The 20,158-nt window shown below is 42.4% G+C and overlaps 2 protein-coding genes across 12 annotated transcripts in view; one reads left to right on the forward strand and one right to left on the reverse strand.

Moving 5' to 3' along the window:
* Positions 1-9,967, forward strand: part of LOC125235652 (serine/threonine-protein kinase Doa) — a 117,872-nt gene extending 107,905 nt beyond the window's left edge. For 10 of the 11 annotated variants that reach the window (XM_048142277.1, XM_048142285.1, XM_048142267.1 and 7 more), the window contains 3 exons: positions 5,731-5,836; positions 7,461-7,608; positions 9,619-9,967. In XM_048142277.1, coding sequence (XP_047998234.1) covers positions 5,731-5,836; positions 7,461-7,608; positions 9,619-9,686 — 322 coding nt within the window. In that variant the 3' untranslated portion in view covers positions 9,687-9,967. Of the gene's footprint in view, positions 1-5,730; positions 5,837-7,460; positions 7,609-8,412; positions 8,444-9,618 lie in introns of all 11 variants that reach the window. The other variant, XM_048142265.1, reaches the window with a different exon arrangement.
* A 1,089-nt stretch (positions 9,968-11,056) lies between these two features.
* LOC125235738 (NADP-dependent malic enzyme-like) overlaps positions 11,057-20,158 on the reverse strand; it is a 49,881-nt gene continuing 40,779 nt past the window's right edge. Inside the window, 9 exon segments of the mRNA XM_048142317.1 lie at positions 11,057-12,391; positions 13,686-13,809; positions 15,202-15,375; positions 15,747-15,889; positions 17,857-18,082; positions 18,451-18,577; positions 19,270-19,450; positions 19,453-19,473; positions 19,927-20,087. Coding sequence (XP_047998274.1) covers positions 12,258-12,391; positions 13,686-13,809; positions 15,202-15,375; positions 15,747-15,889; positions 17,857-18,082; positions 18,451-18,577; positions 19,270-19,450; positions 19,453-19,473; positions 19,927-20,087 — 1,291 coding nt within the window. The 3' untranslated portion in view covers positions 11,057-12,257.

The raw sequence follows: 20,158 nt of genomic DNA on the forward strand, positions 1-20,158 counted from the left end.
TGCATAAACAGATGAGGTAGTAGATTTAATTTTATTCGCGTATACAAAAGTTACTTGGCACTGCCCTGAGCGTCCGCCTAGAGGGCACTGCGAAAGTGCTAAAATAACAAACTAAAAACTACGATTTTTTCGTCGGGTTACAAATATTTTAACATTGAGAAAACACTGGTTTCAAGCCCTGGTGCCGCATCTACATAATAATATCTTGAAACGGGAATTCTGCATTTTAAAACTGTTTTTGTATTGGAAAACTAGGACACATTACAATATAAGTCCTCCTCATTGGTTTCGATGACGGCGACCTCAGCATATTATGAAATTTATGAATTATTTTGCCCGATATGGGCTCTTATGTGGCTGGCCAGGCCGAACTTGGTCTTAGACTGTATTGTAAGTATAAACGTAGATAAATATGGTAGATGGCCAAGATGACCTGTCTGTAGCAATGAAAAACATTGTGTGTAACTCGGGGAGTATGAATATTACTAACTCGAGTCTTTAAATCGCTCCGGCAAGCCGTCGCGATTTAACTTACTCTCGTTAGTAATATTCAACTTACTCCCCTTGTTGCACAATGTACTATTATTCAATATGTCTATTTAACTAAGTATTATTAGCCATTCCACACGCGGACATCGCTTAAAAAAACCTCGCGACGTAAAATAACAATAGAAAGTGCGAACGTGCATTCCGTGAGAACGCGCGCCACCCCTGAGTAGGCCGCGAACTCGCGGCCGCCAGGATGTACTTGTAGCGCGGCGATAGAATCGCGGAGTGAGCCGCCCCTGTCTGTAGCAAGCTCCTCCCAACGCTCTGGATTGCTGTTACTAGCAGTCAGGTGGCGTTTGAGCAGTTGAGCACATCCTTGTAGCGCAGATGCCGACCGCCGGGCTTCCGCTTGCCCTACACCAATTCAGAGTAAACATACACGGTGTAACACAAGGAAACCGAAAGATTTTAACCACGCATTTCTGAAGACAAAAGAAAGATAAATTGTTATTCATATTCATATTCTTTATTTGTATTAATCATACATTGTCATGGATACATTCATAGAACTTAGGTATTAAACAATTTATTTACAATATTTGTTATTAAAATTTAAAAATAAAAAATAAAATTTAAGAATAAAATTTAAAAATAAAAGAATAAAATTTAAAAATAAAATTAGTTATCATTTTAAACATTGAACATTTCTTATTGTGTCTATATAGCGTCCATTCCAATACGTCAGGGCAATGTAAGATAACAATAGGAACTACCCTTCCATGAATTCTTTAATCGAATAAAATGCTTTCTGGGTTAGGAAACACTTCAGTTTCTTTATAAAAATGATATCAGACGCAACATCCCTTATGTCCGACGGTAACCTGTTATAAAGGCGTGGGCCTATGATCGTGAAGAAGTTACCTGTTTTAGCAAGTCTATGTTTAGGTATTACTAGTACCTGCGGTCGCCTCGATGACTCACGCGCTGTGCTGGCGGTGGTGGTGTATGGTATGCTGCGCCGGATTAGTTTTGCCACTTCGAATATAAAGAGTGAGGGAACCGTTAAGATTCGCATTTTGATAAAGAGGTCCCTAGCCGGTTCGTCGGGCGGTACGCGGCACATAGAACGGACGACTTTTTTTTGTATTATAAAAGGGCGATCCCGATCTGCAGCCAAACCCCAAAGGTCGATTCCTTGAGAAATATGGCAATGGAAGTAAGCGTAATAGGCAGAAAGCAGATTACTCTGTGACAGGGAGCCTTTGAGTCTGGTTACGGCATAATAGGCAGAATTCAATCTGGCACAGAGGGAATCGATGTGTTCCCGCCACTGCAGTTTACCATCCACAGTGAAGCCTACAAATCTAGCGCAACTCACGGCCTCAATTTTGGTACCTTGTATTACTACAGGGGCTAAACTTGTAGTCCCATATGTGGTCAGCGAGAATTCAAGGATATTCGTTTTTTCAAGGTTTAGCTGCATACCGTTTGCGGTGAACCAACGCAAGAGCTTCATTATTACCGCTTCGACATTGATGCGGAGCTCACCCTCACATTCCCCACTTACTACAGCACAGATATCGTCTGCATACATAACGAGCTGCGTGTGAGAGGACAAGAATGGCAAGTCATTCATTAGTAATAAGAATATCGTATTACCGACGTTGGACCCCTGAGGAACTGAGCGATCGCCAATATTACCTGGTTCCGAAGCGTCCCCAGCCACTTCCGTCCTTTGTGAACGGTTGCTCAGGAAGGAAATGATGAGATCTAAGGTTACCCCTCGTACACCATAGTGCTCAAGTTTTACTGCCATCAGTTTGTGATCCACAAGGTCAAAAGCGCGAGATAGGTCAAACAGTATAGCAGCGACTCGTTTTTTGCTTTCTAGCCTGCCTAGCACACTATTGATCACCTCACGTGTAGCCTCCACCGTCGATCGGCCAGCCTGATAAGCATACTGCTGAGAGCATAACGATTGATTCGATCTGAAGAAGTGCATCAACCTATCACAAATTCCCACTTCGAATATTTTAGAGATCGTGGGGACCAACGATATCGGACGATAGTTCTTCAATTCCGTCTTGCTACCCTTACCTTTATACACAGGTGTTACTTTTATTCTTTTTAAGGCGTCAGGATAAGAACCGCTCGATATTGATGTATTAAAATGGTCGCATAACAAGTTTAGGAAAGTAATAGGTAGTTTGCGCAAGACGGAAGTTGGAACCCCATCGACGTCCCTGGTGGCCTTTGATTTAATATTTTTAATAATTTTAACTAACTCAGGTGTCGTAAAGGGAGTCATGAACATAGTATTAGGTACGGGTGGTCTGGAGGCGCGCAATAGTCTCAGAGCCTCGGCTACGTCGGGCCGGGCGGGGGTGTCGCGCACCACGGCCAGGTAGTGCTGGTTGAGCGCGTCCGCCAGCTCGCGGTTGGAGCCCTGCGGCCCACACACCGCCCGCCGTAATACACTAAAGTTATCTCCAAAAACTTTAACCTTATTTATTTCTAATTTAATTGAATTCCATAAGGCAATACTTTTATTCTCACTGGATTCTATGTTTTTATTTATAAAAGCCTGCCGAGTTTTAGAAAGTAAACTATTGTGTTGACATTTATAAATATTAATTAATTGAGTTAGATTAGAATCTAAAGGGAAGAATCGCGTGAGCATTCCGAGCAGCAGAATAAACTGTTTGCTTTTTGTAGTTTCGTCAGTACTCCAAACAGCGTCCTTAGGTCGCACCAATACAGACTTAAAGGGACATTGTAGATTAAAGTTCGTTATAAACAAGTCGTAAATGTCATCAAATTTAAATTGTGTTACGTCATAATGTTTAGACCAGTCGTGTAGTTCTAAAAAATCAGTAAATTTTTGCAAATAGGATCCGTTACTCATTCGTTTTTTAACCCAGCGCGAGGTACACATATTTTTAAGTGTTGATATAACAATACAAACCGCGCAATGATCACTTAAATTAAATTCCAATGGATAGGACTTGGTGCGATCGAAGGGCAAGTCCGTATACGCATGGTCTATGCTAGTCTTGGATTCACCCTGTATCCGAGTTGGGAAGTTTACCCTAGAAGAAATGTTATACCTAGCAAATAGTTCGTGTAGTAACCTGATCTCCTTCGATCGTTTCAAGGAATCCACATTAAAATCGCCCATTATAACGATGTTTGCACCATCCTGACTAATTTCATTCAGGAGTAGTTCCAACTGATTAATAAATATGCTCAAGTCGCCCTCCGTATTGGAACGGTATACACACAAAACAATAATATTTGAGTTTACAAGTTGCACTGCCGCTACCTCAATGTGCATTTCAATTGAGTATTTCATGACTAAATCACTTCTATCTAATACAGGAACACTATTATGCGCGTATATACCAACACCGCCATGAAGACGAGTTTTACGGCAGTAGCTAGAGATTAAATTATAATTCATTAAACACGTAACAGCAATTTCATCAGATGTTAACCAGTGCTCAGTTATTAATAGTAAGTCATATTTAGTAACTCCCTGAAGTATACTTTCAACAGAAGTAGTTTTACTGCGTAGACATCTAATGTTTTGCAATAATATATGCAGTTTGTCACATTCACTATTCATGCGTTGCACCTGTTTGTTGCGTGTTGGGAGATGCGCCGTCGACTGGGGCCGGGCTGCAGTGGTCGCGGCGCGCGGGCGAGCCGCTCCGGGCGGGGCGGCGGGGGTGCACGCGAAACCAGTTCGCAATCTTCACTCCGTGCGGCCACACCGCCGGCGAAGTAAACCGCTCGAGCAGACTTTCGGGCATTCCAATGATGAATGAGGCGTGCCTGTTAGTGTTTATTTTCCTCTTCTCAACGAAATATTCAGCAGACTTATCAACTTTTTTGAGGAAGTTCATGATATTTTCCGCTGTCGTCTCAGGCTTAAAAGCCCATGCTTGAATATATTTCATAGATTCTACAGTTTGAATGTCCGCGTCAGACTGGCCGGTCCCAACTACAACTTTGTTGGTTCTTCTTTTTTTCTTGTTTGAATGTCTCTTCCATGAGCCGTCGTCATCATCATCTTGCACAATGGGGTCTTGGTTTGGTACAGTAGGTGTAGCAGGGGTGGAAGTGTCCGTGTCAACTTCACCGGTCGCCGTTTTCGTGGCCCCAACACTCATGACAGATTGCCGTAGGCTATCGGGAGTATTCGGCAGGCTATTCTTACTTCGCCCGATCATTCCGCTGGCCCCACCAGAGTTCTTTCTCCTTGTCGCACCTGCAATGTCACTAATGGCGGCGGCCGCTATCTGTTTCGCCTCCCGACCGGGGCGCTTAGGAGCTTGTAGTACCTTGGCAGCAGTGACAGGTGGTGCTGGTAGCGATTTGCGGGTGGATTTTAAATAGCTGTCAGCTTTGTCATCGCTATCTTCATGGCCGTTAAGTGGAATCGGCTTTGAGAGTGTTAATATTAAGTCATTTTGCTCACCTATCTTTGCTTCCAGAGTGTTGACTTTATTTACCAGAGAGTTTAGTGTCTTCTGGAGTCCACGTACTAAGTTTTCAAGCACTATGTTCGCCATTGTACTTTGGATTTAAATTAAATACAGTGCACACGATCTGTCACCTCCCGCGGGGTGAGGGGGAGTTATATGACGTCGAGCAAAATTCGCCACGGCACTGAAAGTAGGCGTAATCCTGAAGAGTTTATATGATATTTTAGTCTTCTTATGTGATGACTTGACGAGGAATACGCTGTTAAAATTATTAGGTTTCCTCATGTTACACCGTGTATACAATAGGACACATTACACGTAGGAAAGAGATGGGATTAGAGTCTAATATGAAACAAATATTGAAACGCGTGTTGACAATACCAACTTAGGAGACGTACCTTACATTTTGATATTTGCACTTGGCCTAACACGCTAATGTGATATAGCCTAAAGTACGCACTGATGTTTGTCCGCCTGGTTTCTGTGCCAAAACACCTTACCCACGATCCGCCTCGTTTTTAGTAAAACACACAGGCAGAGCACATGAAACAACTAAAGTCTCAGTGCCACTCTTGGCAATTAAGGGGTTGAAAGAAAACGAAAATTGTGACATGCAGTGCCAGGATGCCAGCCTCTCACCTACGCCACAATTTAACCCAAATCCCACAGTCGACTTCTACGACACCCACGAGAGAAGATAGGGGGTGGTGAAATTCTTAACCTGTGTTATTTATATATTGATTTTACTTTCCAGAATGGCGCGCAAAACGAGAACGAAATACTTTTACCACGGCAAATTAGACTGGGACGAAAAGTCATCAGCCGGTAGATACGTCAGAGAAAACTGCAAACCATTATTAGTAAGTAACCGTGTGTGCCTTCATGCTCCGCCGCAGGGCGCGCTCCACATAGAACGCGCCGCATATTACCTATTTCACATTTCTGTTACCCTTGACATCGACGTGGAGGGCACCGTCTCGCTCACACCCGGAGCGCAGAATATTCGGGTATTTAGTGTATTTTTTTTAAGCGGGACAGTATGGGGAAATAGAAAACTATAGAAGATAAGGTACAGTGGGGCAAATCTACTGAAAATGGACCAGTTACATTTGCCCCCCAGTCGAGATTTTCCCCACTGTACCTTACAGGGAAACTGTCTAAGGAAACATTAGGTATTTTCTTAGGAAAACAATTTTGGTTTAGTCATAATTTTGGCCAAGTGTGAGTTGTCCCTAAAAATGTATAATTTTGATGTTTTTTTAGACACAGATTGACATTTTATTGTATCGTTTAAAAAAAAATCTGAACAGCAGAAGTTAGTCAAATTTAGGAAAATACTTCCTCATATTACATAAACGGAAGCTCATGGACATATGCATACTCCCAGTTCTGACCTACGGTGCACAGACTTGGTCTTTGACTAAAGCTCAAAAGTCCAAACTCGGGGTTTGCCAACGTGCCATGGAGCGCAGCATATTAGGTGTCAAATTGGTGGATCGAGTCCGGAACACCACGCTGTGCTCCAAGACGAAAATTATCGATGTAGCTCGGAAGGCGGCCAAGCTGAAATGGGACTTGGCTGGTCACGTCTGCGGATGCCGGACGAGTTGTGGGGCAGTGGGAGCCCGAAAACACGAATCCGGGATCTGGCAGACCCCGTCAGCGATGGCGGAACGAACTGGACTCCTTTTTGAAGGAATGGCCAGACGGCTTTAAATAGAGAATATCTGGGCGACCGAGCTTCGCTCGGTTCTATTTTAATATAATTGTCACGTCTTTAGATAAAAAAAACTCTTATAAATACAAAAACAAAAAAAAGACAAAAAACAAAAACTTAATTTCTGGCCGGGATTCGAAACCCTGACACCTACGATCTATCTGCGTACATTAGACCGACCTCGTACGACTGAGTTAAGCGGAATCGAAATTCGAATCGACATATTTTACGTTTACTAACGCGAAAGAAAAACTCATGAAAACTCGAAAATTCGCGTTTTCCGGGATCTAAGGCTACGCTAGATCGATTTTTTACCCCCGAAAACCCCCACATAACAAATTTCAGCGAAATCGTTAGAGCGGTTTCCGAGATCGTCGGTATATATAAATAAATATACAAGAATTGCTCGTTTAAAAGTATAAGATAAGTGGAAAGATTGGGGGGAGGCCTTTGCCCAGCAGTGGGACACGACAGGCTCCAAATAATAATTACGTAATGTTTCTTTAGACAGTGCCCCTGTATCTTCTATAGTTTCCGATTTTCCCAAACTGTCCCACTTAAAAAAAACTTCGTATATCGGTGTGATAAACATAAGTCGGCGGGGGTGAACTATTTTCATACTGATATGACGTCAATTCATAGTTCATACATGTCAATTCGATAGAAAAATAGCTCACCCACGCCGACCTCCGGTAATAAAATAAGGTCGTCAGACGGGCAATATACGTGCACCGACCTCGCGATGAACCGTAATCGTTTCCCCGCAGAGGTACCAACAGAGCAACAGCGAGGAGCACCGGCAGCTGTTCGACCTCATCACGCGCATGCTGGACTACGAGCCCAGCCAGCGCATCTCGCTGCGCGACGCGCTCAAGCACCCCTTCTTCGCCAAGCTGCCCGCGCACCAGAAGCTAGGTCTGTAGCGTCGCTCGCACCGCACACCGCACCGCACCGCACCACACCACACTATGTTCCGTTTCAAATTTGTTATTTACGACTTGATGATAATTAGCAGATTGTGTAACGAGGGAACGAATTGAGATATTTACGGCTCGGGCGTTCGAGTATTAACGCCGAAAGTGGGAATCATTTGGCTTCGTATGACACAAGCCGCTTATCACATCACCTATGAGGAAATTTATATGTTACTAGCTTTTACCCGCGCCTTCGCTCGCGTTAGAAAAAGACAAAAAGTAGCCTATGTCACTCTCCATCCCTTCAACTATCTCCACTTTAAAAATCACATCAATTCGTCGCTTCGTTTTGCCGTGAAAGACGGACAAAAAAACAAACACACACACTTTCCCATTTGTAGGTAATATTAGTATGGATTAAGTGTTAAAAAAAAATGTTTGCAAACACAAATAATAAATGTAAAAAAATATTTCCCTGAACAGAAAAGGGTATTTGCTCCCTCGTAGCAGGGAAGAAAAGGCCCTTATCCGAGATGATGTGATTTTTTTCTCGATGTCTTACATAGGAAGGAAGGTGAGGTCCACGCCCGGCCATCGTCCAATGTTGAGCGCATGATAATCTAAATTATTGACGATGTACATAATATCGATCGCATTGTTTACAACTTTTACAAGACAGTGATCTCATAATCGACATGGGCGCACTGATACATAACACACCGAAGCTATCCACTTCTGATTGTTGTTCTAAACTATTTTGACCAGATGTGGTGTTATTACTGTGATAAATGGTTTTTTGTTATAGGACACCAGTTTACAAGGCCATCATTCCTTAGGTCAGGCCCGTTTCACTTCTAGACGCTTATGAAGCTTCTTTATGTTTTACGTAAACCATAGTGCGACATGATATTTAAATGATTCTTTACATTGTGTTGTCGGTGTGCTGCTAATCTACCCGCTTTCCTATTAATTTATCTATGGTCGAATTTAAGTATATATTTTCTTTAATACTCGAGTCGATTTAAAGCTTACGTTTCTTAACAAAGGAAGCGACGGCGATATTCATTTCATTTAAACACTACATATCATCACCATCTCGTTTTCGACTCCGGTATTTTGATAATTTTCTCTTTCCAAATAACGTGGTTCGAAAAGGGGAGTGTCGTTTCTCTCTTAAGTGATCACATAATAATATGTGTGCACGGGAAAACGTCCCACTTTGTCGATTGCTATAAAGCCGCTTTGTCTGTTTATTCATATAACCTTAAAGTGAATCTCGCCTAATGGTAACCGAATCTGTTAATGGTAACCGAAGTGGGACGTTTTACTAAACACACTCACATATGTCACTCTCAAACCGGACCGAGGATCGAAATCACATCATTATTTCTATATACCCAGAGTTTTTCCTAGCACGAATGTCTAGTGCTTGCCAATATAAAAACATTGATTATCCTATATCGATGAATAGCCTAAGGGTTAGGAAGGGTGCATTTTCAACAGAGATGTGCTACGCTACGTTGCTATGGATGCGTCTGATCCACCAATCAGTTTAGCAGTGGAACAATGAACAAGATTGGTGGATATCATACACATCCGCATAGCGCATCTCTGGTGGAAAGGCATTCCCTTACAAGTTTATTAATGTCAATTTATGCTGTTTTTTTTTCCAAACGATTTTGTTATTATCGTTCATTTATTTTCAAACGTGTAAAACATTAGTGACATATACACATAACTCACACATTAACTGGGGTAGGCAGAGCACATGCAACTACTCAAGATTCACTGTCTCGGTAGAGGCAATTAATTACATAATTATATATATTATAAGTTATCGATGAACTCAATATCGGAGGAAAGTCACTACTGTCGCTTCGTTCGTGCTAGAAAAAAATCTAGGTGTAAGCGTGCAAGCGTGAATGAGAAGTTTTATGGCCCCGGTCGTCGGTTCCGTCTGCACGAAGTTAAGTTTTCGTGGACGTGTAGTAATGTGGCTCGCTCCTTGCAGGCAGTGACCGCGCCCGCGCCGGCGCCGCGGCGGGCTCGCGGGAGCGCTCGCACTCGCTGTCGCGGTGAGCCTGCAGCACGCTCCTGCGGCACGCTCCTGCAGCACGCTCCTGCGGCACGCTCCTGCAGCACGCTCCTGCAGCACGACGCTCCTGCAGCAAGTCGCCGGCCAGCGCCGAGCCGAGCCGAGCCGGGCCCGAGGCCCACGTTGTACATAGATCGTTATAATGAAGTGATAAGTGATCATTATTTTGTCGGACGTTGTAATCTAGGTAATTTGTTGTGAATCGGTCCCTCTCATTTGTATTTATAAATAATTATTCAAAATAAAGACTGTCGGTCTGAAATTACATATGCATTATTACTCCCCCGGGGACGAGGGAATACCCGATGGCTGTTCTTGCGGCGAGCGGCGACGGAGAGTGTACACGAGTTAGAGAAAGAGGAAATTAGTAAAAGGAGGGAACATTGTCATGTCAACATGTCATTATGTGTACAGTCGCCATCAGATATATAAGAGCGCCCGAGGTACTCAAAAATATCTGAACACGCCTCTAACGCCTAGGCAATAGAGGCGTGTTCAGATATTTTTGAGTACCTCGGGCGCTCTTATATATCTGATGGCGACTGTACTATAGTGACCCATGGGGCATGGACTTGGAGATAGTTAGGCTATTCCCTCTAGTCTTACCGCGTAGTTTTACCAGTTGAACCACTGGGAATTTTCTTCCCAATAGACTTACTGATAGTAGTGATAGTAAGGGCATAAATTAAATATAACAAGATCATACCATCCCATACATTAAAATGCGACCGCCTAAGACCGCGCTCACACTCCACCACACATAGATGGCGCCACAAAAAAAATGTCTTGTAGCTTTCGATTATACTTGTAGATGGCGTTAAGTGTCACTTTTGACATAGATTTACGGCTCGGAATTGACACTTAATGCCAATCTACAAATAATCGGTGGCAACAAGGCATTTTTTTGTGGCGCCATCTATGTGTGGTGGAGTGTAAGCGCGTTCGTAGGCGGTCGCATTTTAATTTATGGGATGGTATGATCTTGTTATATTTAATTTATGGTAAGGGCTAGGTAATAGGTAGGTTAGGTTTGTTAGGTACCTGTAGATGCCCGAAGGGCTCCGTCGAAACAGTTGTCGCGTCTGGTTTCGTACAAAAAAGCAGTCTTACAATCAGTAAGTACTTATATTAGGAAGAAAATTCCCAATGGTTCAACTAGTAAGACTACAGGGAATAGGTCAGATAGTTTGTCTTGATCCAAATACGGGACACTGGACTGTCAGTGTTATAATCTGGTTATAATGAACTGACGGACAGTCTCAACATAAGGGTACCTTTTGTACGGACTTTTAAAACTAAAGCAGACTTCACACCTAACATTTGCGATATTTTATTTATAAATTAAACATCGTGAAACATTTCATTAATTTATTATAAACACCGCTCTATTGCCGTTATAGCATCCACATCGCTAGCTTGGTTTTTACCTCTGCGTATACAAAAAGGAACGGAGCTAAAACCTGAGCCATTATAAAATATACCTCATATAAAAATATTATAAATCACAAATTTGATCCGGGTAACTTCAACATAACACCAATTACAACTAATACAAAGTTTTGTTCGAATATTAATCGACATAACTATAAATATCAGCGTCAAATGATTGAAAACTTTAAGTACACATAAACAGCGCCTGAAATCCATTAAACTGGAACAATTTGCGAGATACTATTTATAGCAATAAAGTAGAGTTTACAGTTGAAAAAAAATCCAGTTTATTGGAATTCAGTTCATAAGTAAATAAATAATCATAAACCTAAATAATTTCAACAAATTTGTCTCTATACACAAACAATAGTGTCATAATATGACACTTATATTATAGTGTCATTATATTATAATAAAATAATCGCTGATTTTAGAAACAGTATTTGATAATTAGAACACTGGCTCTGCAAGACATATAAGAGCCTTCACTATTTTGTTTTTCATTTACTTATTTTTCTACAGTAAGTGTAGTTCAGGGATAATTTAATTTACTCGTTTAATTTATAGCAAAGCTCTAACAATTTTCTCAAAGCGCCTACTCGGCACGTACTTAAATGCAATTAACATAAATTTTAACTTGTAAATTCGTTTAGACAATTCTTTAAAAAAAATGGAACTTAAGTTTATATAAATAAATTATATACGTTGCATCACAGATTGCAAACTGCTTTCATATTCATTGTAGCTTGGGTCGGTAAGAGAGGTTTCCCATAGCACAAAATTTTATACATATCCTATCTTAAAGACGCCATAATTCACATTTTGCACCAATCTATCCAGCTGTGACACATATATGGAAAATACGGAGTAATAAATTGTACCAATTAATATTTGACATTTTAAGCGACTTTAAGATGACGACGAATCACTGATTTACCTCCCAGTTACCATCTTAGCACTCTAGCAAGCGTACAAGAAAAAGCTGCTTAGTACCTACCTACATTTAAATATGATTTCCTACCCACATTGACGTAGGTACTGTGGACCTTATGTAGGTAAATAGAAGGTTAATTAGTGATTCCCGGGACAGGGGGTAGGGGGGAGGTTGTGTGGGTGTCGTCAGGTTAGACGACGTCGACGCGCGGCTCGCTGGGCCACGAGTACACGGGCGGCACGGCGCTGCCGTACCGCACGTCGTACATCTGCGCGCGGATGAACGCCTCCGTGTCCACCGGCTGCGGCTGCACTGTCGCTTTGCCTGCCAATCAGATAACTATTCCAATAACATTGATCGATTTAGAGGGAGGGTAAAAGTCGAATCTATCGATATAGGTGAGTACCTACCTACGCATTTCTTATTACCTACGACGTAAATTAATAGTATTTAATGGTATCTCAGTATCATAACTTTATGTAGTAGCACATTATAATAAAGAGAGTACTATCGTACAGTATGGCCACTCCCGCTCCCCACTGAAAATGCCGCCCACCCCCTCTTGGTTACCGCCTGTCAAAAACGCGAACAGTCGACCTGTCATATTTCACTCATACAAGCATAGTACGCGTTCACCTACACGAGCTTGAACTGTGTGCTAGGAACGCACCTCTTTTTCATATATTTGATCGCCAGTGTCCGAGGTGTGGTAGTAGTAATAGGACACTAGATACTACGTTGTACAAATGACGAATTAGGTGGGGTAATAATAAAATAATAACATGTCTATTTCGGGGCGTTTCCAAGATTTCGCAATATATTTAGAATAAAAGACGGCAAATTCCAATAATAATCATCGAAATCTGGATATAGAAAACTGCAAACAAATTCATTATAAATGACAGGTATGTTTTCTTTGGCCATTTATAATTGACATTTTTGGCACGGTTTTGCGCCACGACAGATGTGTCCTCAAAACATAATTCGTCATGATGCCACAAGAATAGACTGTGACGTTGACCCTCCGCCCGCCGACGCGAGGTGGAATTAGAACAGGTGACTACTACTAACTATTATTGTAAAAATACGACTCGAATGTTCTTAAAAAACTAAACCAAAGACACAGTCAAAGTGATTCAACGTGACAGCCGCATAAGGCAGCGTCCCCACTCAGGTGACGCATGTCTCGCGGCGTGGAACGGACGTCTCCGCCACGCCGCCTGAATGTAATTCAAAAAACGTCTCCTCAGTACATTTTGTATAGGAAGGACGTAAGACGCGCCCCCGCGGCGCGCGCCGCGTCCGTTCCGCGCCGCGACAGATGCGTCGCCTAAGTGCCTTACAAGGCCACGCCTCTCACAAGAGTTAATGGGAATTAATACACGGAAATTCGAACACCTTAACCTATCTAAACCTTCAGTCAAGCTATTGATTTAGGCAATGCACTAACTAAAATAACCCTAGAAGAACGTTTATTCTCATTAGCGTCAGCTGGTTTATTTTTACAGAGCACTGTTGCAGTGCAGGTATAAAACGCTCCGCAACGTGTACACACGCGACGTTGTGGACGCCCTATTATAATATTCTGTGCCCTAATTGTCCGTAATGAATGACTTACCGGTCTCGTAGGCGTGCTCCACGATCTTCTTGGCGATCTTGACGGAGCAGTCCTGGATGTTCTCGAGCGGCGGGTACAGCCCGCCGTGCGCCAGGTCCTCGTCCGACACGATCTTCGCCAGAGACTACAACATGTTGCTACATTACTAACCAGTACACATTAGTATACAAGACCCTCCCTTGCCAATTGTGTTGACTCTGATATTTTAATTTGTAATTTGACTGCAAGTACTGCAACATCAATATTGCGTTGAATTTGTTGTTCTACTTGTACTCGAAATCAAAAATAATAAAACAACACAATAGTTTACAAAAAGGACAAAAGAGCTTTTTTTTTTTGACATCTTTTAATTTTGATTTTTTTTAGGGAATTTTAGGTCAATTGTACTCAGTAGAGATGGGCCGAATATTCGGTAAATATTCGGTATTCGGCATATTCGGCAACTCTGTCAATGTTCGTATTCGGCCGAATATAAATAAATAAATAATAAATAAATATTGGGGACACCTTACACAGATCAACTTAGCCCCAAACTAAGCAAAGCTTGTACTACGAGTGCTAAGCGACGATATACATACTTAAATAGATAAATACATACTTATATACATAGAAAACATCCATGACTCAGGAACAAATATCTGTGCTCATCACACAAATAAATGCCCTTACCGGGATTCGAACCCAGGACCGCGGCTTAGCAGGCAGGGTCACTACCGACTGAGCCAGACCGGTCGTCAAAATAGTTCGGTTACATTGCCGAATATTTACCGAATAAACAAAATGTTAAATAACGCAAGTTGTTTCGTAATTCATCGGATAATGCCATCCTATTTCAACATTCCAAGGAACTACAAAAATAGAGCTAAATATATGCTTAAAAATATCAATAACATTTCGTATTTTATGACAAAAATATAGGTCAAGAAAAAACAAAATAATAAGTATCCATCTATTGATAAGACCAGTAGGCGCCTTAGTAACACTTATAGTAAAGTTCTATTTTCATTACCATTCGTTTAAAAGTTTTAAACTCTAAATCAGCTTTAAAAATATAGCGCACCGAATATTCGGCCGAATGTTCGGTTCGGTAAGATCTGAACCGAATATTCGTATTCGGCAAAGTCCATATTCGGCCCATCTCTATATACTACTCAGAATCACGAGTACTTTCAATCTCACTGGGAGACAAAAAGTGTCCCAGAATTTCCATACATTTTTGTTACTTTCCTCTTTTGTTACCCCACACAACATGTACGGAAAATGGCAACAAAATAAAAAAAATCGTATGGGACAATTTTTTAAACTACTAGGATTGAAAAAGCTAGTGATTCTGAGTAGAAATAGCATAATTTTTTTCAAAAATATTACATTTCATAAAAGTGGCGAAAAAAAAGAAACGCTCAAAAAATACAGTAAGGTAGGTACCATACTAAGAATTGGATTCTTTTTCCCAGTTACACAATTAGGTAGAGTTATGAATGCTAGTTTCGGAAAACGAATGAGAAATGAAACATACCTCGGCCGCCAGCAGCATGAAGTCCTCGCTGATGTCGATGAGGCCGGCGCAGATGATGCCGAGCGCCAGGCCGGGGAAGATGTACGAGTTGTTGCCCTGCCCGGGCCGCAGCACGCGCCCGTCCTTGGCGCGGTACTCGGGGAACGGCGAGCCCGACGCGAAGATCGCGCGGTCCTGCAAATTAAACATAGGTTTAATCAATTCGGTTATGGTGGTACCCATTTAGGCCATTGGAACATGTAGGCCCTTTTGTGTTATGAACAAAACATGAAAAAGTTATTCGAAACGGCGAACTACCAACCACAGGTTGGTTGGTTGGTGAGTGACAAACGATACCTCTCAATTCCCACAAGCGACTAAGGTTTGATGCACCTAGACCAATTTTCTGATTGACTGAATTGCTTCAGTATTGCAGTTAATGTTGGATTAGGCAGCCTCTGCAGTGCACTCTACCTTGCTAATGGAGTTAGACAACGCGAAGATGGCTGGCTTGACGTTGAGGTTGCTACCCTGACTATAAGCAGATACGACATGAATGAACTTACACCAGTATTGGAATAGGCAGCCTCCGCGGTGCACTCGGCCTTGCTGGTGGGGTTGGACAGCGCGAAGATGACGGGCTTGTCGTTGAGCTCGCCCATGCGCTGGAGGATGGCCGGCGTGAACGCTCCGCCAATCGCAGCCGCACCTAGAGTAATAACAATTACAAAAAGGTACTTAACACGTTTTACTAATACACGACTTACACGAGAGTAATCAAATTTTCAAAATTACCTCGACGAAACTAGTCAAATGTAACTGACTAAAGCTCAGCCGAACGGGTACGCGTGTACGATTAGATACGTGAAATTCAAGTCTTATGCAAATTTCTCAAGACTGTAATCTTGGGCAATCTTTTTTTATTTATTTATTTAACCTTTATTGCACAACATAAAGTACAAATGGCGAACTTAATGCCTTAAGGCATTCTCTACCAGTCAACCATTGGACCAAACAGAAACTTACAATTGGTGCGGAAAATAAAACAGAAATTTAAATAGACATGTCACTATCTAAATAGGTACTATATGCATCATCAATATACATACATAAATAAGTACAATCATTATACATACATACATAAACTAACTAAAAATATATACATACATATACATATATAGTACCCATTTAACCATTACTGTCTAACAACGTTGGTGTACCTGCGAGAAGTGTTTACGTAATTGACGTTTAAAGGAAAACTTGCTCTGTGCTTGTCGTATTGAGAGAGGGAGATCGTTCCAAAGACGAATTGGCTGCAGAGCGAAGTAGTTGGACATGAACCCGGTGCGATAGAGGGGGATAACGAGCTTAAGGCTCAGAGACATACGAAGATCGCAATCTGGACGAGGAGTATTAAATTGAAATTTAGATCGAAGGTAATCTGGTGCAGCTGGATCAAACAGGATAGTATAGAGCATGCAAAGTATTCTAGACGACCTACGCTCGCGGATCGAGAGCCAGTTTAGTTTTCGGCGGAAGCTGGAAATATGGTCGTACTTTCTGAGCCCGTAGATAAATCGGATGCAGTTATTAAGCAAACGATCTAATTTATTTAGTAATTGCTTGCGTAATGTTTGTATAACATACGTCACCATAATCTATTACAGGCAATACTAACGCCTGATAAGGAGCATTTTCGTGCTAACCGGCAAAACATGTTTAAGCCTGTAAAAAGACCGCAGCATATTCGTTACCCGGCGACAAACGTCCGAGACTTGCGGAGCCCAAGACAGACCACTATCCATTAATAGACCCAAGTTTCTCACTTCCGGCGCGTAAGGAACCACACTGCCCGCGTAAAGGATCGGAGCCAACTGATCGACATTTACTAAAGACAGCAAGCGAGGACTTCCGAATATGATGGCTTGACATTTATCCGGATTAACATTGATGCCGAAATTACAAGACCTGGGACCCATTTCTCAAAACTGAAAGTTACAAGTTACAAGCGGAAGTCTCTTTCCAACTTGTCATATTAGACATTGACAACCGCTTGTAAATTGTAACTTGTAGCTTCGAGAAATGGGCCCCATGGGGCCCGTTTCTCGAAAGGTACAAGCCTTGTATTACAAGTGCGCGAACTGTCAAATTGTATGGGTTGTCATGGAAACACACTTGTAATACAAGGCTTGTACCTTTCGAGAAACGGGCCCCAGGTAGAGATATTGGCCAAATCATTATTAATTTTCGTCACTGCTTGTTTTAACCTGTGTGGTGACGGGTTAAGAATTTCACCACCCCCTTTCTTCCCGTGGGTGTCGTAGAAGGCGACTGTGGGATATGGGTTAAATTGTGGCGTAGGCGAGAGGCTGGCAACCTGTCACTGCAGTGTCACAGTTTCGTTTTCTTTCAACCCCTTATTTGCCAAGAGTGGCACTGTAGCTTTAGTAGTTTCATGTGTTCTGCCTACCCCTTTATGGGATACAGGCGTGATTGTATGTTGTATGTTGTTGTTTGTTTTAAGCGAGTTAATCAGTTTTTTAGTGATGAATCGTCTCGTTTGTTGACATGGAGATCCATTGGGTATCGTTTCTGTGTCCGGTTCTCTGTTCATATGCGCTTATCGGCTAGCGGCGTGTAACATGCATTGGAACTGAATGCTATAAGAAACCTTACCGATAAGCACAGTAGGCTTGGCAGTTTCAACGACTTCGGCAAGCGTCTTGATGGTGGGGCGGTTTTGCGCGAACTTCTCCTTGTGGTGGTTGAGGCCGCCCTCGGGGCGGTTCTTGACGATGAGCCCCTTGGAGTCCACCATCCAGATGCGCGCGCGCGCCTCCGCCTCGGCCGTGCCCTCCGCCTTCATCGCCATCACGCACAGCTCCGCGATGCCGAGAGCGGCCTGCGAAAACCGATACAGAAATGAGATAAAATAAACAACTTAGTCAACTATGTACGGTAAGTACTAAAGTAGGTACCTACCTAATACCGCGTTTCAATTTGTACATATAAGTACTAATAACTGGTCTTGGAGGATACATTAGATAATAATTGACTGTCCCAGCCCAGTTGAATTAAATTTAACGTGAAAAAACTTAACAGCTCGTCGGCAATTTTGACAACACAAACAGTGCAAGATGCAAGTAAGGGTCGTTGAAAGTAAGAAATTATGACGTTGGCATTGTAACGAAATAATAGTTACCTTCTTTCAAAATCACTGCAAAGTTAGAATGGCGTTTAAAATAAAAATATACCTATGTATGAACTCACCTCGCCAGCGCCCTGGAAGACGATGGTGTTCTGCGAGAGCTTGGTGCCGGTGAGCCGCAGGCTGGCCAGCAGCCCGGCCACCGCCACCGCCGCCGTGCCTTGGATGTCGTCGTTGAACGTGCAAAACCTGGCCACAATCATCAACCATTTTACTTATTGCTAACCAAAATTACGATTAAATCATGATGTAGGTATCAGGAAACTTTTCATGTACAGAAGCACGTAAAATATAGAAAGTCTATATGCTTTATCAAAAATCAAAACTAAGAACGCGAACGTAACAATGACGAAAATGTTTCCTTAGTAATAGCACAATTTGAGGATTTCATACAGAGAAGAAATGGGTCTATTTTCTGTAAGCATCACATAGAGTTTGATGATTTGGTTGAGTCCTAAGACGGGAGTTTGAACTCCCCTCCGTCCCCTTACTTACGTGGCTGCGTGTACATGTGTCCAATTACCATTTTATTGATAGACTAACCTTGCACAGCACCAAGGCAATACTACCTACCTAGTTTACAAATAGGTACTTAAGTGGAGTAGGTACTTACACCCATTATAAGTAGGTACTTAACACAAATCAATGAATAGGTACAACACTAAGCAGTGTGCTCTGCGTAAATTTTTCAGTTTGAGCAAAAATTCCTCCTACAAAAAAAAACTTTCGATTTGACTCAATTCCGATCGACCTACTTAGGTCGGGTAGCATGTTCAGCGTTCAAATTAAGTATGTAAGGAGTTGACTTGGTTAAATTAGCTAAGGTGCAGCTCACACTCAGATGCTCTCTGAATGGGCCATACAATGCAAACTCCACTTACTTGCCACGGTACTTCTCGAGCAGCCTGAAGGCGTTAGCGTTGGCGAAGTCCTCGAACTGGATGAGGCAGTTCTGGCCGAAGCGGCGCACGACCGCGTTCATAAACTCTTCGATGAACTCGTCGTAGTCGGCGCCGCGCACGCGCTGGTGCCGCAGCCCGATGTACAGCGGGTCGTCCAGAGGGACTGCGTGTTGGTGCCCACGTCTGGAAACATATTTCATTATTACTAGGTAAAATAAGATTCAAACGTAAGCCAATCTACAGCCGAATGAAACTAAAAACAACAAGCTGCAAACAACTTTGTCACGGATACCTATAACGTTGATTAATCACGGCCTTTTTTTAAATCTCGAGCTGTAAATTACCCGTGACCAATGTTTTCGTTTTCAAATGCAAATGATTAAATATTTATTAGAACGGTTTACCTCATGTTTACTTTAGGTATGTATCAAGCGAGTCTCTAATTAATTAGCTCGTATTTTATACATGCTACAGACAAATATTTTGCGTTCTAATAGGTATTGCACTGACAACTTCAATAAATTAATAATTATGTAACTTATTATGCTTCTCATTTATACTAGACGGACAGATTGCGGACGGGGTGCTGGGGGTTTGAACCCTTGCTACAGTATACGGTTATCTACTGTTACTGACCTAGCGTGATGGGCAGGCACTGGTGCGGCTTGATGCCGGCCAGCGCGGTGTAAAGCGACAGCTTGCCGACGGGGATGCCCATGCCGCAAGCGCCCAGGTCGCCCAGCCCGAGGATGCGTTCGCCGTCCGTCACCACGATCGCGCGGACGTCCGTCTCAGGCCTAAAACGAATAAAGACCAATAGTTCATAAACGCCGTTTTCTTATACGGGCATTCAGTTATCTGAAGAGCT

This window comes from Leguminivora glycinivorella, chromosome 2, assembly GCF_023078275.1.
Source record: "Leguminivora glycinivorella isolate SPB_JAAS2020 chromosome 2, LegGlyc_1.1, whole genome shotgun sequence".
Classification (NCBI taxonomy): domain Eukaryota; kingdom Metazoa; phylum Arthropoda; class Insecta; order Lepidoptera; family Tortricidae; genus Leguminivora; species Leguminivora glycinivorella.